We start from the raw sequence: 14,531 nt of genomic DNA on the forward strand, positions 1-14,531 counted from the left end.
CTCTTTAAAGTTCCCATCATCAGAAAAAAAAAAATTTGTTACTGTGCAGTGATAAATGTTAACTAAACTTGTTGGGGTGATTATTTAATAATACATATATATATCAATCAAATCATTATGTTATACACCGAAAACTAATACAGTGTTATATGCCAATTATATCTCAATTAAAAACAAAAACCATTCAGAGATCAATTTCTGACAAGAGAGCATAAGGAGCTCTGCTAATCTGCTAACCCAATGGAACTAGTAAAACGATACCAATGAGAAGCTCAGGAAATAGTCCCAAGGACAAATGAGGAAAAATTTATTCAAGAATATGCAGAAAAATTCAGTAAGAAAGGAGAGATCTGGGCGCCTGGGTGGCTCAGTGGGTTAAGCCTTTGCCTTTGGCTCAGGTCATGATCCCAGGGTCCTGGGATGGAGTCCCTCACCAGGCTCTCTGCTCAGCAGGGAGCCTGCTTCCTTCCTCTCTCTCTGCCTGCCTCTCTGCCTACTTATGATCTCTGACTGTCAAATAAATAAATAAAATCTTTAAAAAAAAAAAAAAAAAAAAAAAGAAAGAAAGAAAGAAAGGAGAGATCTGTGGTATTTAAACTAAGACCTGTCCGTCCCTACCCACTACGAGGGAAGCAGACTCCTCTCCAGACTGCTGTAGTCAATAACACAAGGTTTCCTCTTTTGAGCTCCTTGTTGGAGGGTTTTCTTCTGAGGAGCCCCAAGACTTCAGTTTACCTCATCCTGCCCCCAGGTAGGTACTGCTAAGCCCCAGGCAAGTGATGTCAAGAAGTAAGCATTCCCTTCTTTGGCCAAGCCCCCAACTTATGGAACAAAGGCTATACTTTGGGCACAACTCTACTGAAAAACTGGAATCCTAATCACCACTGCCCTGGCTTGTGAGGTGGTGGCTCTAGAGAAGCGAGCCAAGAGGATATCAGGTTGCTACCCACACTCCCACCCTTGCCTTCACTGAATGCTCAAGCTTCTAGAGCAGCAGTGTCATTCAGAGAAGAGCTCCAGAGCTGCCTGAGAGTAGAAATAGATAATAAAACAGGTAGTCTGTAATCTCTTCCCAAAGGAACTGACTTCATTTGTAATACCACATGGAGAAGTTCAAGCTCTCAAGAATAGCTGAGGATGCGACAACTGGAAGAAAATTTATGGATTTAAGAAAAAAACATTCGGGGCACCTGGGTGGCTCAGTTGGTTAAGCATCTGCCTTTCACTCAGAGCATGATCTCAGGGCCCTGGAATTGAGCCCCGAGTAGGGCTCCCTGCTGAGAGGGGAGTCCACTTGTCCCTCTCCCTCTGCCCTTCACCCCTGCTCATGTCCTCTCATTCTGCTCTCTCTCTCAAATAAATAAAATCTTAAAAAAAAACAACAACAACAACCAACATTCAAGACAATAGGCCAGATAGCTTGCAGGAGAGAACTGAGGTATAATGAAGCTGGGAGGAACCCTCCTGTGGTCGGAACAAATACACCTCTGAAACTATTCCTTCAAAGAAGCTACAATTTAAACTAGTTCGTAAAGCAACTTAAGACTCCAAGACACTTTGGAAAACAATAGAGCAGTTAATATAGTTTGACAGTTGGGTGTGGTCAGAGAAAGAGCAGGAGAGAATCACTGTCTTCTCAGAACAACTGTGGGCATACCCAGAGCTGTGATTCCCTGATCAATAGCATCAGAAGATTACTTCACTAAAATAAATGACCTAGTTACTAAACAACATTTAATAAAGTAAATAACAATAACAAAAAAATTACAGATTGAGAAGGTACAAGACCAGTGTCTACCTACAATATATAATGTCTACATCTACAATATATAATGTCTAATATCTAAAATATCAGGGGTGGTTGGCTGGCTTAGTTTGGTAGTACATGTGACTGTCAACCTCAGGCTAAATTCAAGCCCCATGTTGGGCAAGGAATCTACTTTTTAAAAAAATAATTAAGTAAGTAAAATAAATTAAATTATCAATATAAACATCTAGAATGTTCAGTTCCAACAAACTACAAGGAGACGTACAAAGAAACAGGAAAATATGACCCATACACTGGGGAAAAAAGCAGGCAACAGAAATTCCCTATGAGAGCAATCATATGTCAGATTTAACAACAACAAAAGACTTGAAAGTAGCCGTTATAAACATGTTCACAGAAGTATAGGAAAGCATGATTATAGAAAAGTAAAAGAGGGTATGACAACAAAGTTGCATCAAACAGAGAATATTAATAATGCAAAAGAAATTACAAAAAAGAACCAAAGGGAAAAATTGGGGTTAAAAAGTATAATAACAGAAATAAAAAATTCACTAGAGAGGCTCAAGAGTAGATCTGAACTGGCAGGAAAAAAATAAAAGAGAAAATGCGGGGCACCCGGTGGCTCAGTTGGTTAAGCGACTGCCTTCAGTTCAGGTCATGATCCTGGACTCCCTGGATCCCTGCTTGGCAGGGAGTCTGCTTCTCCCTCTGACCCTCCCCCTTCTCATGTGCTCTCGCTCTCTCTCTCTCTCATTCTCTCTAATAAATAAAAAAAAATCTTAAAAAAAAAAAAAGAGCAAATGTGAAAAGAGCAACTGAGATTATGAAAGCTGAAAAATGTTCAAGGAAAAAGAATGAAGAAAAATGAACAGAACCTCAGAGAAATGCAGAACACCAACAAGTGCTCAAACATGTAGTAAGAGAACTACCAAAAGAAAAGAACAGCAAGAAAAGAGAAGAAATACTCAAAGAAATTGCAGAAAATGTCCTAAATTTTTGAAAAGCAGTAACTTACATATCCAGGAAGCTGAAAAGCAGTAACTTACACATCCAGGAAGCTCTTCAAAAGCCAAACAGAATAAACACAAAAAGATCTTCAAACAGACACATCATACTAAAAATGGTAAAAGTCAAAAGCAACAGAAAAATCTCGAAAGTAACAAGGAAAAAAAACAACGTCACTTATAAAGGAACTGCATTAAGGTTAATAACTGAACTCTCAGCAGTTATTATGAGATAACTATTCCAAGTATTCAAAGAAAGAAACTGCCAACCCAGAATCCAATATCCAGCAAAGCTATCTTTCAGAAATACATGGAAAATGAAGGCTTTACCAGTTAAACAAAAATGGAGTTTGTTGCTAGTAACAATGTGTTGCCTTACAAAAGACGTTAAAAGAAGTTCTATGAAAAGGAACAAGGAACAAAACAATGACGTGCACTCTTAAAAGTTATACTCAACATTTTACTAGACTCTTGTCAGGAAAATTAGGCAAAATAACAACAACAACAACAACAAACCTCCGCCCCCCAAAAACCAAAAACCAAAAAACAAGGCATCCAGACTATAACAGCAGAAATTATCTCTATTTGTAGATCACATGATCTTTTACATAGGAAATCCTAAGAAATTCACCTAAAACTATTAGAACTAAAAATGACTTCAGCAAAGGTACAGGGTATCAAACAACACAAAAATCAGTTTTATTTGTATAAATCAGCAATGAACAATCCAAAATATGAAATTAACAATTTCATTCATAGTAGCTTCAAAAAAATACTTAGGAATAAATTTGACAAAATTAGTGTAAAACTTATACTCTAGACACCACATAACATTGTTGAAATAAATTAAAGAAGATCTAAATAAATGGGAAAACATCTCATGTTCATGGGTCAAAAAATTTAACATTATTAAGATGGTAATACTCCTAAACTGACCTATAGATGCAATGCAATCCCTATCAGAATCTTAAGTTAACTTCTTTACAGAAACTAATAAGCTGATTCCAAAATTTGTATGGAATTTCAAGGAACCCAAATAGTCAAAACAATCTTTAAAAATAGAACAAGGTAACAGTAATTACATTTCCCGGTTTCAAAACATACTACAAATCAATGGTAACCAAAACAATGTGGCACTGGCATACAGATACACATACAAATTAATGGAATAGAATTCAGAGCACAGAAACAAACCAAATGATTTTTCAATAAGATGCCAAGACCATTCAAGGGTGCAGGCAGCGGGGTGGGGTGGGATCGTCTTTTTAATAAATGGTACTAGAACAAATGGATAGACATATGCAAAAAAATTAAATGAGACGCTTACTTCACATCATAACAAAATTAACTCAACATGGATCAAAGACCTAAATTTAAGAGGTAAAACTACCGAACACTTAGAAAAAGACAGAATAAATCTTTATGATCAGGAATTTGGTAAGATTCTTAAACATGATGCCAAAAGCATAAGGAACATTAGAAAAAATAAATTGGACATCACCAAAATTAAAAACTTCTGTAACAGGACATCACCAAGAAAGTGAAAAGAAAACCAACAGAATGGCAGGAAATATTTGTAAATCATGTATCTAATAACAAGGATTTAATATAAAAAATATATAAACTAAAACAACAACAAACAAACCCTTACAACTCATTGATAAAAAGACAACCCAATTTAAAAGTGGACAAAGGATATAAATAAATATTTCTCCAAGGGAGGATATAAAAAGGGCCAATAAGCAGAGGAAAAGATGTTTGACATCATTAGTCATCAGAGAAATATAAATCAAAACTACAATGAAATACCACTTCACAGAAACTAGGAGGGCTAGAATCAAAAAGTCAGAGAATAGCAAGTGTTGGAAAGGAGGCAGAGAAACTGGAACCCTCATACACAAATGCAGATGTAAAATGGTACAGTCATTATGGAAAACAGTCTAGTAGTTTCTCAAACAATTATAGAGTTACCATAAACTGAGCACGTCCACTCCAAAATATATACACAAGAGAACTGAATACCCAAAACTTACACATAATACTTTCCAGAGAATATACTCATAACAGCCACCAGGTAGAAAAAACCCAAATGTATTATCAATGGACAAATGAATAAACAAAATGTGAAATATTATTTGGCCACAAAAACAAATGAAATAGCAATATATGTATGAACCTTGAAAACATTGGTAAGTGAAAGAAACTGGTCACAAAAGACCACATATTACATGAGACCATTCATATAAAAATCCAGAGACAGAAAGTAGATTAGTGGTTGCTTAGGGCTGGAGAGGCTGTCATAGGGAGTAAAGAATGATAACTAAAGGTTACAGGGTTTCTTTCTGAAGTGATGAAAATGTTCTAAAATTAACTGTGGTGATGGTCACACATATCTGTGAATATACTAACTACTACTAAACTGTCATTTGAATGGTTATTTGAATGGTATATAAATTAAAACTCAATAAGCTTTTCTTTTTAATTCCAAGCATTTTTAAGAAAGAAAACTTTGCAATTCTTTCTCGAAAGCACATAATATTAAACTAAAGCCTAACAAAGACTGTACACAAAAAGAAAACTACAGACCAACTTCCCAAGACTGCAATATGTCATCAATTCCTCATACTGGGATAAATTGGAAAAATATTTAAATGTAGAAAATGTGAATCATAGCTAATAATCTAGAAGCATTAAAGACTACACTGATAAATTCAACTATATAAAAACAAAAAAAGATCTATACAGCAGAAGTCCTCATAAATAAAGTTAACAACAGACAAGCAAACTGGGAGGAAAATCCCTGCAAATCATGAAACACACACAGGGTTTGCTAATTATCCTGATATAATAAAATTCCCAGAAATTGATGAGAAAAATATCACAGCAGAAGTATGGACAATGAATACAGACTGTACACAAAAAAATGAAATACAAAGGGCTCTCAAACATAAAAGAGTTGTTCAAACTCACTCTCAATATGAGAAATGAAAATAAAACAACACAGAGAAAATGAAATATGTTAAGTATAAATGTAACAAAACTTGTACAGGATTTGCACACTGAGAACTGTGAAACACTGATGAACGAAGTGAAAGAAGACCTAAATAAATGGAATGCCACACTCTGTTCATGAACTGGATAACTCAACACGATGTCAATTCTTCCTAAACTCATCTAGAAGTTGAATGCAATTCCTAGGAAATCCCAGTAAGGTTTTACTATTCACAGATACATTTAAGCTTAAATTAGAAAGGCAACAAAACTAGAATAGCTAAAATAATTTTGAAATAGAAAAATAAAGTGGAAGGAATCACTCTATCTACATTAAAGCTTACTATACAGCTATAGTAACCAAGACAGTATGGTCCTAACAGAGAGAGAGATACAAAGATCAATGAAACAAATGGGAGTACCTAGAAATAAACCCACACAAATATGCCCAACTGATTTCTGACAAAGGTGCCAAAGCAATTCAGTAGAGTATGACAACCTTTTCAACAACAGGCACAGAAGCAACTATATCCACATGCAAAAAAAATTAACCCTGACTTAAACCTCACATACTTTATATGAAAATTAACTCAAGGGGCACCTGGATGGCTCAGTGGGTTAAAGCCTCTGCCTTCAGCTCGGGTTGTGATCCCAGGGTCCTGGGATCGAGTCCCGCATCGGGCTCTCTGCTCAGTGGGGAGCCTGCTTCCCTTCCTCTCTCTCTGCCTGCCTGTCTGCCTACTTGTGGTCTCTGTCAAATGAATGAATAAAATCTTTAAAAAAAAAAAAGAAAACTAACTCAAAATAAATTATGGCTTAGATACTAAAAAAAAAACAACTGTAACAAACCGTAAGAGACTCAATCTCACAAAACAAACTGAGGGTTGCTGGGGGGTGGGGGGTAGGGATAGCTGGGTTATGGACATTGGGGAGGGTATGTGCTATGGTGAGTGCTGTGAAATGTATAAGCCTGACGATTCACAGACCTGTACCCCTGGGGCAAATAATACATTATGTTAATAAAAATAATTAATTAAAAATATATAAAGCTTTTAGAGAAAAATGCTAAAACCTAGAGCTATGCAAAGTATTTTGAGTTCATCCCCAAGACATAATCCATAAAAGGAAAAACTGATAAACCAGACTGAATCAAAATCTAGTATGAATGAACAACTCAGAGCTATTAGTGGAATTTTATTAGTAACCTATTCCTTGTATACCTATGATGGTTAGACTTCCTAAAGAAGTCATGGCATAAGACTCCACAATTGAGGCTTAAGGCATATGGGGAAAATAGGGTTAGCAGACAGATTTTTGAGTCAATCTAGAAAAGCTTTTATAAGCATTTTCACATAGAGTAAAAGTAAATCCAGACAACATAATAAGTATATAATATCATACAGCTTTTATTAGCTATACTAGATTTTGTGTGATTAACTACATCTTGCTCACTAGAAATTTTTTAGTATCTCCTACCCCTGCTGTTCAAAAGAGATAATTAAAAATTAATTTTTGGAATAAGACAAGCATCACCTTGACACCAAAACCAGAAAAAGACACCAGGAGAAAAAAAAAAGAACCATAGGCCAATATTTCTGATGAACACAGACACAAAAATCCTCAACAAAATACTAGCAAACTAAATCCAACAATACATTTAAAAAAATCATTCACCACCATCAAGTGGGATTTATCCTTGGTTTGCAAGGTGATTCAATATTCACAAATCAATCAACATGATACATCACATCAATAAAAGAAAGGATAAGAACCATATAATCATTTCGGTAGACAAAGAAAGAACATTTGACAAAGTATAACGTCCATTCATGGTAAAGCCTTCAACAAAGTAGGTTTAGAGGGAAGTTCAACATTATAAAGACCATCTATGAAAAACCCACAGCAAAAATCATACTCAATGGGGAAAAACTGAGAGCTTTCCCCCTAAGGTCAGGAACAAGACAATGTTGTCTACTCTCACCACTTTTTTTTTTTTTTTAATTTCTCTACACAGATGATATGATACTATATGTGGAAAACCCAAAAGATTCCACTCCAAAACTGCTAGAACTTGTACAGGAATTCAGTAAAGTGTCAGGATATAAAATCAATGCACAGAAATCAGTTGCATTTCTCTACACCAACAATAAGACAGAAGAAAGAGAAATTAAGGAGTCAATCCCATTCACCACTTTTATTCAACAGAACTGGAAGTCCTAGCCACAGCAGACAACAAAAGAAAAGGCGTCTAAATCGGTAAGGAAGAAGTCAAACTTTCACTATTTGCAGATGACATGACACTGTATAGAAAACCTAAAAGACTCCAAAAAAAACCCTGCTAGAACCAATACATGAAGTTAGAAAATTCACAGGATACAAAATTAATGTACGGAAATCTGCTGCATTCCTATATGCCAATAATGAAGCTGCAAAAAAGAAAGTAAGAAACAATCTCATTTGTAACTGCACCAAAAACAATAAAATACCTATGAATTAAACTAACCAAAGAGGCAAAAGAGTTATACTCTGAAAATGTAAAACACTGATAAAAGAAATTGAAGATGACACAAAGAAATGGAAAGACATTTCCATGTTCATGGACTGAGAGCCCAAATACTGTTAAAATGTCTATACTACCCAAAGCAACACATTTAATGCAATCCCTATCAAAATACCACCAGCATTTTTCACAGAGTTAGAACAATCCTAAAATTTGTATGGAACCCCAAGATCCCCAAATAGCCAGAGCAACCTTGAAAAAGAAAATTAAAGCTGGAGGCATCACAATTCCAGATTTCAAGTTATATTACAAAGCTGTAGTCATCAAAGCAGTGTGGTACTGGCACAAAAACAGACACACAGGGGTGCCTGGGTGGCTCATGGGTTAAGCCTCTGCCTTCAGCTCAGGTCATGATCTCAGGGTCCTGGGATTGAGCTCCCATCGGGCTCTCTGCTCAGCAGAGAGCCCACTTCCCCTCTCTCTCTGCCTGCCTCTCTGCCTACTTGTGATCTCTGTCTGTCAAATAAATAAATAAAATATTTTAAGAAAACAACAACAACAACAAAAAAACAGACACAAAGATCACTGGAACAGAACAGAAAACCCAGAAATAAACCCATAAACATAAGGTCAATCAATCTTTGACCATCCAATGGGAAAAAGACAGTATCTTGAACAAATGGTATCGGGAAAACTGGGCAGCAACACACAAAAGAATGAAACTGGACCACTTTGGGGGCACCTGAGTGGCTCAGTTGGTTAAGTGTTTGCCTTGGGCTCAGGTCATGATTCCGGGTCCTGGGATTGATCCCTACATCAGGCTCCCTGCTCAGTGGGAGCCTGCTTCTCCCTCTGTTCCCCCACTGGTGCTTGCTTTCTCTCTCTCTCTCTCCCGCTCTCTATCTCAAATAAATAAATAAAATCTTTAAAAAAAATATATGAAAGAAAGAAAAAGAAACTGGACCACATTCTTACACCATACACAAAAACAAATTAAAATGGATTACAGACCTAAATGTGAGACCTGAAACCATAAAAATCCTAGAAGGGAACACAGGTAGTAACTTCTCTAATATTGGCTGTAGCAATTTTTTTCTAGATATGTCTCCTAAGGCAAGGGAAACAAAAGCAAAAATAACTTGGGGACTTCATCAAAATAGCAAGCTTCTGTATAGTGACAGTGAAGGAAACATCAACAAAACTAAAACCTATGGAACGGGAGAAGATATAATGACATCTGATGAAGGGTTAATAGCCAAAATATATAAAGAACTTATAAAACTCAACACCTAAAAAACAAATAATTCAATTAAAAAATGAACAGAAGACATAAACAGACATTTCTCCAAAAAAGACATCCAGATGGCCAAAAGACACATGAAAAAATGTTCATCATCACTTATCCTCAGGGAAATGCAAATCCAAACTACAATGAGAAAACACCTCACACCCACCAAAATGGCTAACATCAAAAATACAACAAACAACAGGTGTTGGCAAGGATGTGAAGAAAAAGGAACTCTTGTGCACTCTTGTTGGGAATGCAAACTGATGCAACCACTGTGGAAGACAGTTTGGAGGTTTCTCAAAAAGTTAAGATAGAACTACCTTATGATCCTACAATCGTATTATTGGGTATTTACCCAAAGAAAAAAAAAAACTAATTTGAAGGGATACATATACCCCTGTGTTTACTGCAGCATTATTTTCAATAGCTAAACTATGGAAGCAGCCAAAGTGTCCATTGATAGATGAATGGAGAAGGAAGACATTATGTGTGTGTGTATACGTGTGTTTGTGTACGATGAAATATTATTCAGCCATAAAGAAGAAGAATGAAATCTGGCCATTTACAACAACACGAATGGAGCTAGAGAACATAATGCTAAACAAAGTCAGTCAGTTGGACAAAGACAAATACTGCAGGATTTCCCTGAAATGTGGAATTTAAGAAACAAAGCAAATGAGCAAAAGGAAAGAGACAGAAGCAAAGGGAGAGAAAGAAACTAAGAAACAGACTCTTAACTACAGAGAACTGATGGCTGCCAGAGGGGAGGTGAGTGATAGACATTAAGGAGTGCACTTGTGATGAGCACCAGGTGATATATGGAATTGTAGAACCACTATATTGTACGCTTGAAACTAATACACTGTATGTTAACTAATGAGTTAAAATAAAAACTAAAAAAGAAAGAAAGAAATCCTGCCATTTGCGACAACGTGGATGGGCCTTGAGGGCATTATGTTAAGTGAAATAAGACAGAGAAAGACACATACTGAACGATCTCACTTACATGTAGAATCTTAAAAAAACAAACAGAAAAAAGACTCACAGATACAAAGAATATTGGTGGTTGCCAGAGGCAGGGGATGGAGGGCTGGCCAAAATAGGTAAAGCTGGTCAGGAGGTATAAACTTCCAGTTATAAGATAAATAAATCCTAAGCATGTAACCTATAGTATGGTGGCTATAGTTAACAATACTGTACTATATTTGAAAGTTGCTAAGAGAATAAATCTTTTTTTTTTTTTAAAGATTTTATTTATTTGTTTGTCAAGAGAGAGTGAGCACAGGCAGAGTAGCAGGCAGAGGCAGAGGAAGAAGCAGGCTCCCCACCGAGCAAGGAGCCTGATGTGGGACTTGATCCCAGGACACTGGGATCATGACCTGAGCCGAAGGCAGCCGCTCAAGCAACTGAGCCACCCAGGCGTCCCGCTTAGAGAATAAATCTTTAAAGTTCTCATCACAAGAAAAAAAATGTGATTATGTATAGTAATAATGTTGATTAAACTTGCTGTAATCATTTTGAAATATATACACAGATCACTATGTTGTACACCTATAATACAAAGTTTGAGATATGTCAGTCATATCTCAAAAACTAATAACAAAATGTTCCTATCAAAAAATAAAACAAACAAAACTGAAAATGTTGGCATCTTCAAACACTTCTCTTACCACCAAATAAAGTCCAGATTCATTGGAGGAAGAAAAAAAGCCATTTCTATTTCTTAAAGATATAAAGCATATTAAGAGTCTTTCTAATTTCCCTGTGTTTGAACCCCCATCCTATCTGCTTTTCTATTCAATACTTTTTTTTTTTAAGATTTTTATTTATTTATTTGACAGAGAGAGACACAGTGAGAGAGGGAACACAAACAGGGGGAGTGGGAGAGGGTTAAGCAGGCTTCCTGCTAAGCGAGGAACCTGACACGGGGCTCGATCCCAGAACCCTGAGATCATGACCTGAGCTGAAGGCAAAATGCTTAACAACTGAGCCACCCAGTTGACCTCTATTCAATACTTTATGATTCAATAACTTAAACTAATTGACTCCTACTCCTGAGTTCCCACTGTCCTAGAGATGCTTTCAATAAACTCCCAAATTATTATTCCACAAACTATCGTACACAGTGTCTTATAATCTTAGCGCTTCTGCTCATACCATTTTATGCCAAATTCATAATACAGCATTCTAACACAAAACTCCAGACTAATTTTTCAACTGCCTACATTCTATAACCCCAATGCATCCAGAATATAATTCTAAAATCTGGGTTTGCTTCCTCAGCTTCCTTACCTCCCTGGAGAGTTCATTGAAAATAACTTCCTGCTGAGCAAATTGCTTTTTTTCTCATTTCTATGCCCAAGCTCTAGTTCTTTATATAAGTATTTCCCACAGGAGGCTCTCAAAACATATTTTGGAATTTAAATTCTGGTGCTTGAGGAAACTGTATATCCATATATACTCACAGTCTTCAGAGAAGCAGTGACTGGGGAAGAATTATATCTTATAAACATTTTCCAGTTACCTGACTCCTGTTTGATTTGAATAGTTGGCTTGATACCAGGTGGCAAAGGAGACTGCTGAGGTTGCTGCTGATGAGATACTGGCGCAGGCTGGGCCACATGCTGCGGGGTCTGCTGCTGCACTTGATGTAACTGCTGCTTAGGAGATTGTTGATGCTGTTTAGGAAACTGTGCGAGAATCTGAGTTGGGGCGCCCACTAAACTTTTGGGGGAAGGAAGCCTGGTTGATGCCATTTTGATCGCTGATGTAGACACACCTGCAGAAGAGTAGGGGGCAAAGAATTTATTTAATAGCAAAGCATACTTAAAGCTACTTCTTGTAGTAATTGATAAAGACTAGGTAAATCAATAAAAACAATGATCAAGCACCTGTTAAGTGTCATACATAAGATGTGGTGTTCTACATATTTGATACACAGTCCTCAACTTGGCAAGGAAGGTGTCATTGCTCTCACACTTGAAAAAAATGATGTTCCCTTGGTGAACAGTAGAGTAAAAGAGAGAAAATAACAGGAAGAATACTTACATGTCTCTCAATAAATTTTCTTTTGAAAAATACAAGTTCTTAGTGTGAATAATATAAGAACACAGCAAACTAAGTTTTGAATCTTATTTGTGATACATTTTAAAAATACTACTTTTCAGGTTCCAGCAAGTCAATTTAAATAAGGCCAGAGAAAATATTTCACACTGAAACATTCATCTTTTGAACTACTCAGCATGGCAAAGGAGTTTTCCTATATCTCATTTCTGATGATCTACAAATTAAAGTCATTGCTTAGGAACTCTAACTGGGCCATTAAGTAATCTGTGAAAAATTACAAGCGGGTATACTCAATATATCCATAGCAAAACAATTCTGATGACATAAGGTATTAAGACATTGCTTCTCAGTGCAATGCTAATATTAGTAGCATGCATAGATAAGAAGTACCAGTAATGTCCACTAAAGATGTACGAGTTTGAGAGAAATTCTTCCCTCTCCCAGATAGTTCTTCAGTAATTTTCTTAAAATTCTTCAACTACACAACAGGATGATTATCTGTAAATGATTTAATCTTCCTAACAACCTGGAATATAACTCATCAACTTTTTGAGCGTTGCTGAAATGCAATGAAACTCATAAATTAATTAGCCCAATTGCCAAATTCTTGGGCTATTTCACACCTTCTTCTCCCACACCTCCCATTATGACAATTACATTGCATTATAGAAAAAACATTAAATACTATCATGTTCCTATGTAAAATGTTTCTGGAGAATGATAAAGATGGAAAAGAAACCTTGGGAAGTCATTCTGATTCCTGAGGCCTCAGCTCCTACATCTGTTAAATTTTCCTTACCCTGCAAGTCTCTAAGGGTTGCTGTGTGGATCAGGTGAAATCACAGACTAAGAACTATTTTAAGAGACTAAGAGTGTAATCAGAATCACCTGGAGGGCTTATCCACATTACCTACACATTCTCCCACCTCACCCAAACCCATCCCTCCCCAAATACTAGTATTTGACAAGTTTGTGTTACATTGCTTAGTTGTGCTGAACAAGAGTATCTCTGGAGCCCCATTCAGCACCAACATTTTATGACTCAATGAATATAAAGTTTTATATTAGTGGATGAGATTATTTCTAAACTATTTAAAAGCTCTAACCTTTATATTGAATCTATAATGAACTCTTATACTGAGATAAATTGTGTACATGGGAAACTCCCTCTGTTCTCCATAGTTTTTATAGTGTAAGTATGTGATGTAAAAGCAGTCAGGATAACTTTAGAATCAGAGAACCATGTCCAAATCGTGCCTTCAACACATAAACACATTAACAGCTATATGACCTGACTGAAGTACTTAATTTAAGAATGTTCATTCAGTAAAAATTTACTGAGCACATACTTCATGCTAGTTCCTTGGGGCCATATTGTATTCATAAAACAGTCCTTACCTTCAGAAAGGTTACAAGAGAAGATAATCAAATGACTATACAAATCTATTACCATAAACTGTAATGAAGACTATTTTTGTTTTAAATAAGTGAAAGGTCCTCTTCCTTTTGCCCTTTGTTTCCAAAACAATTCAGCACTAAAGCTATCAGCTGGTGCAAAGCAAGATGAACAACTAGGCAACTAAAGAGAAGAGTAGCTTAGCATGAAATGTCAGAGCTCACTGCAGAAATGGGGCTAGCATGGGATCAGGAGAGGATGAGGAGGGTGTCCATGCTGGGGAAGCTCAGGAGGCAGCACACATGTATAGCTAGAGCCCAAGCAAGTGAGTGTGAGCCACCTAACAAACAGACTCAAAGCTTTAGCAGAATGTCCACTGGAAGGGGTGGCTAAGGTAGTATCAGAATCCAAACTAAATGAAAAGGCCTTCTGGGTGGGAGGGCAGCCTGTCATAGGTATTAGAGCTGAGAAGGATGAGACTGGCATCCATGCAAAAGACTGATGTGGGGAGAGTGTCA

General features: G+C 36.5%; 1 protein-coding gene across 14 annotated transcripts in view; it reads right to left on the reverse strand.

The window, feature by feature from the left end:
- The window catches only part of EMSY (EMSY transcriptional repressor, BRCA2 interacting), an 87,487-nt gene that overhangs the window by 36,063 nt on the left and 36,893 nt on the right, over nucleotides 1-14,531 (reverse strand). For all 14 annotated transcript variants that reach the window (XM_047691135.1, XM_047691129.1, XM_047691128.1 and 11 more), the window contains one exon: nucleotides 12,076-12,330. In XM_047691135.1, the coding sequence (XP_047547091.1) occupies nucleotides 12,076-12,330 (255 nt within the window). The remainder of the gene's footprint in view (nucleotides 1-12,075; nucleotides 12,331-14,531) is intronic.

Source organism: Lutra lutra, chromosome 10 (assembly GCF_902655055.1).
Source record: "Lutra lutra chromosome 10, mLutLut1.2, whole genome shotgun sequence".
In the NCBI taxonomy this organism is placed as follows: Eukaryota; Metazoa; Chordata; class Mammalia; order Carnivora; family Mustelidae; genus Lutra; species Lutra lutra.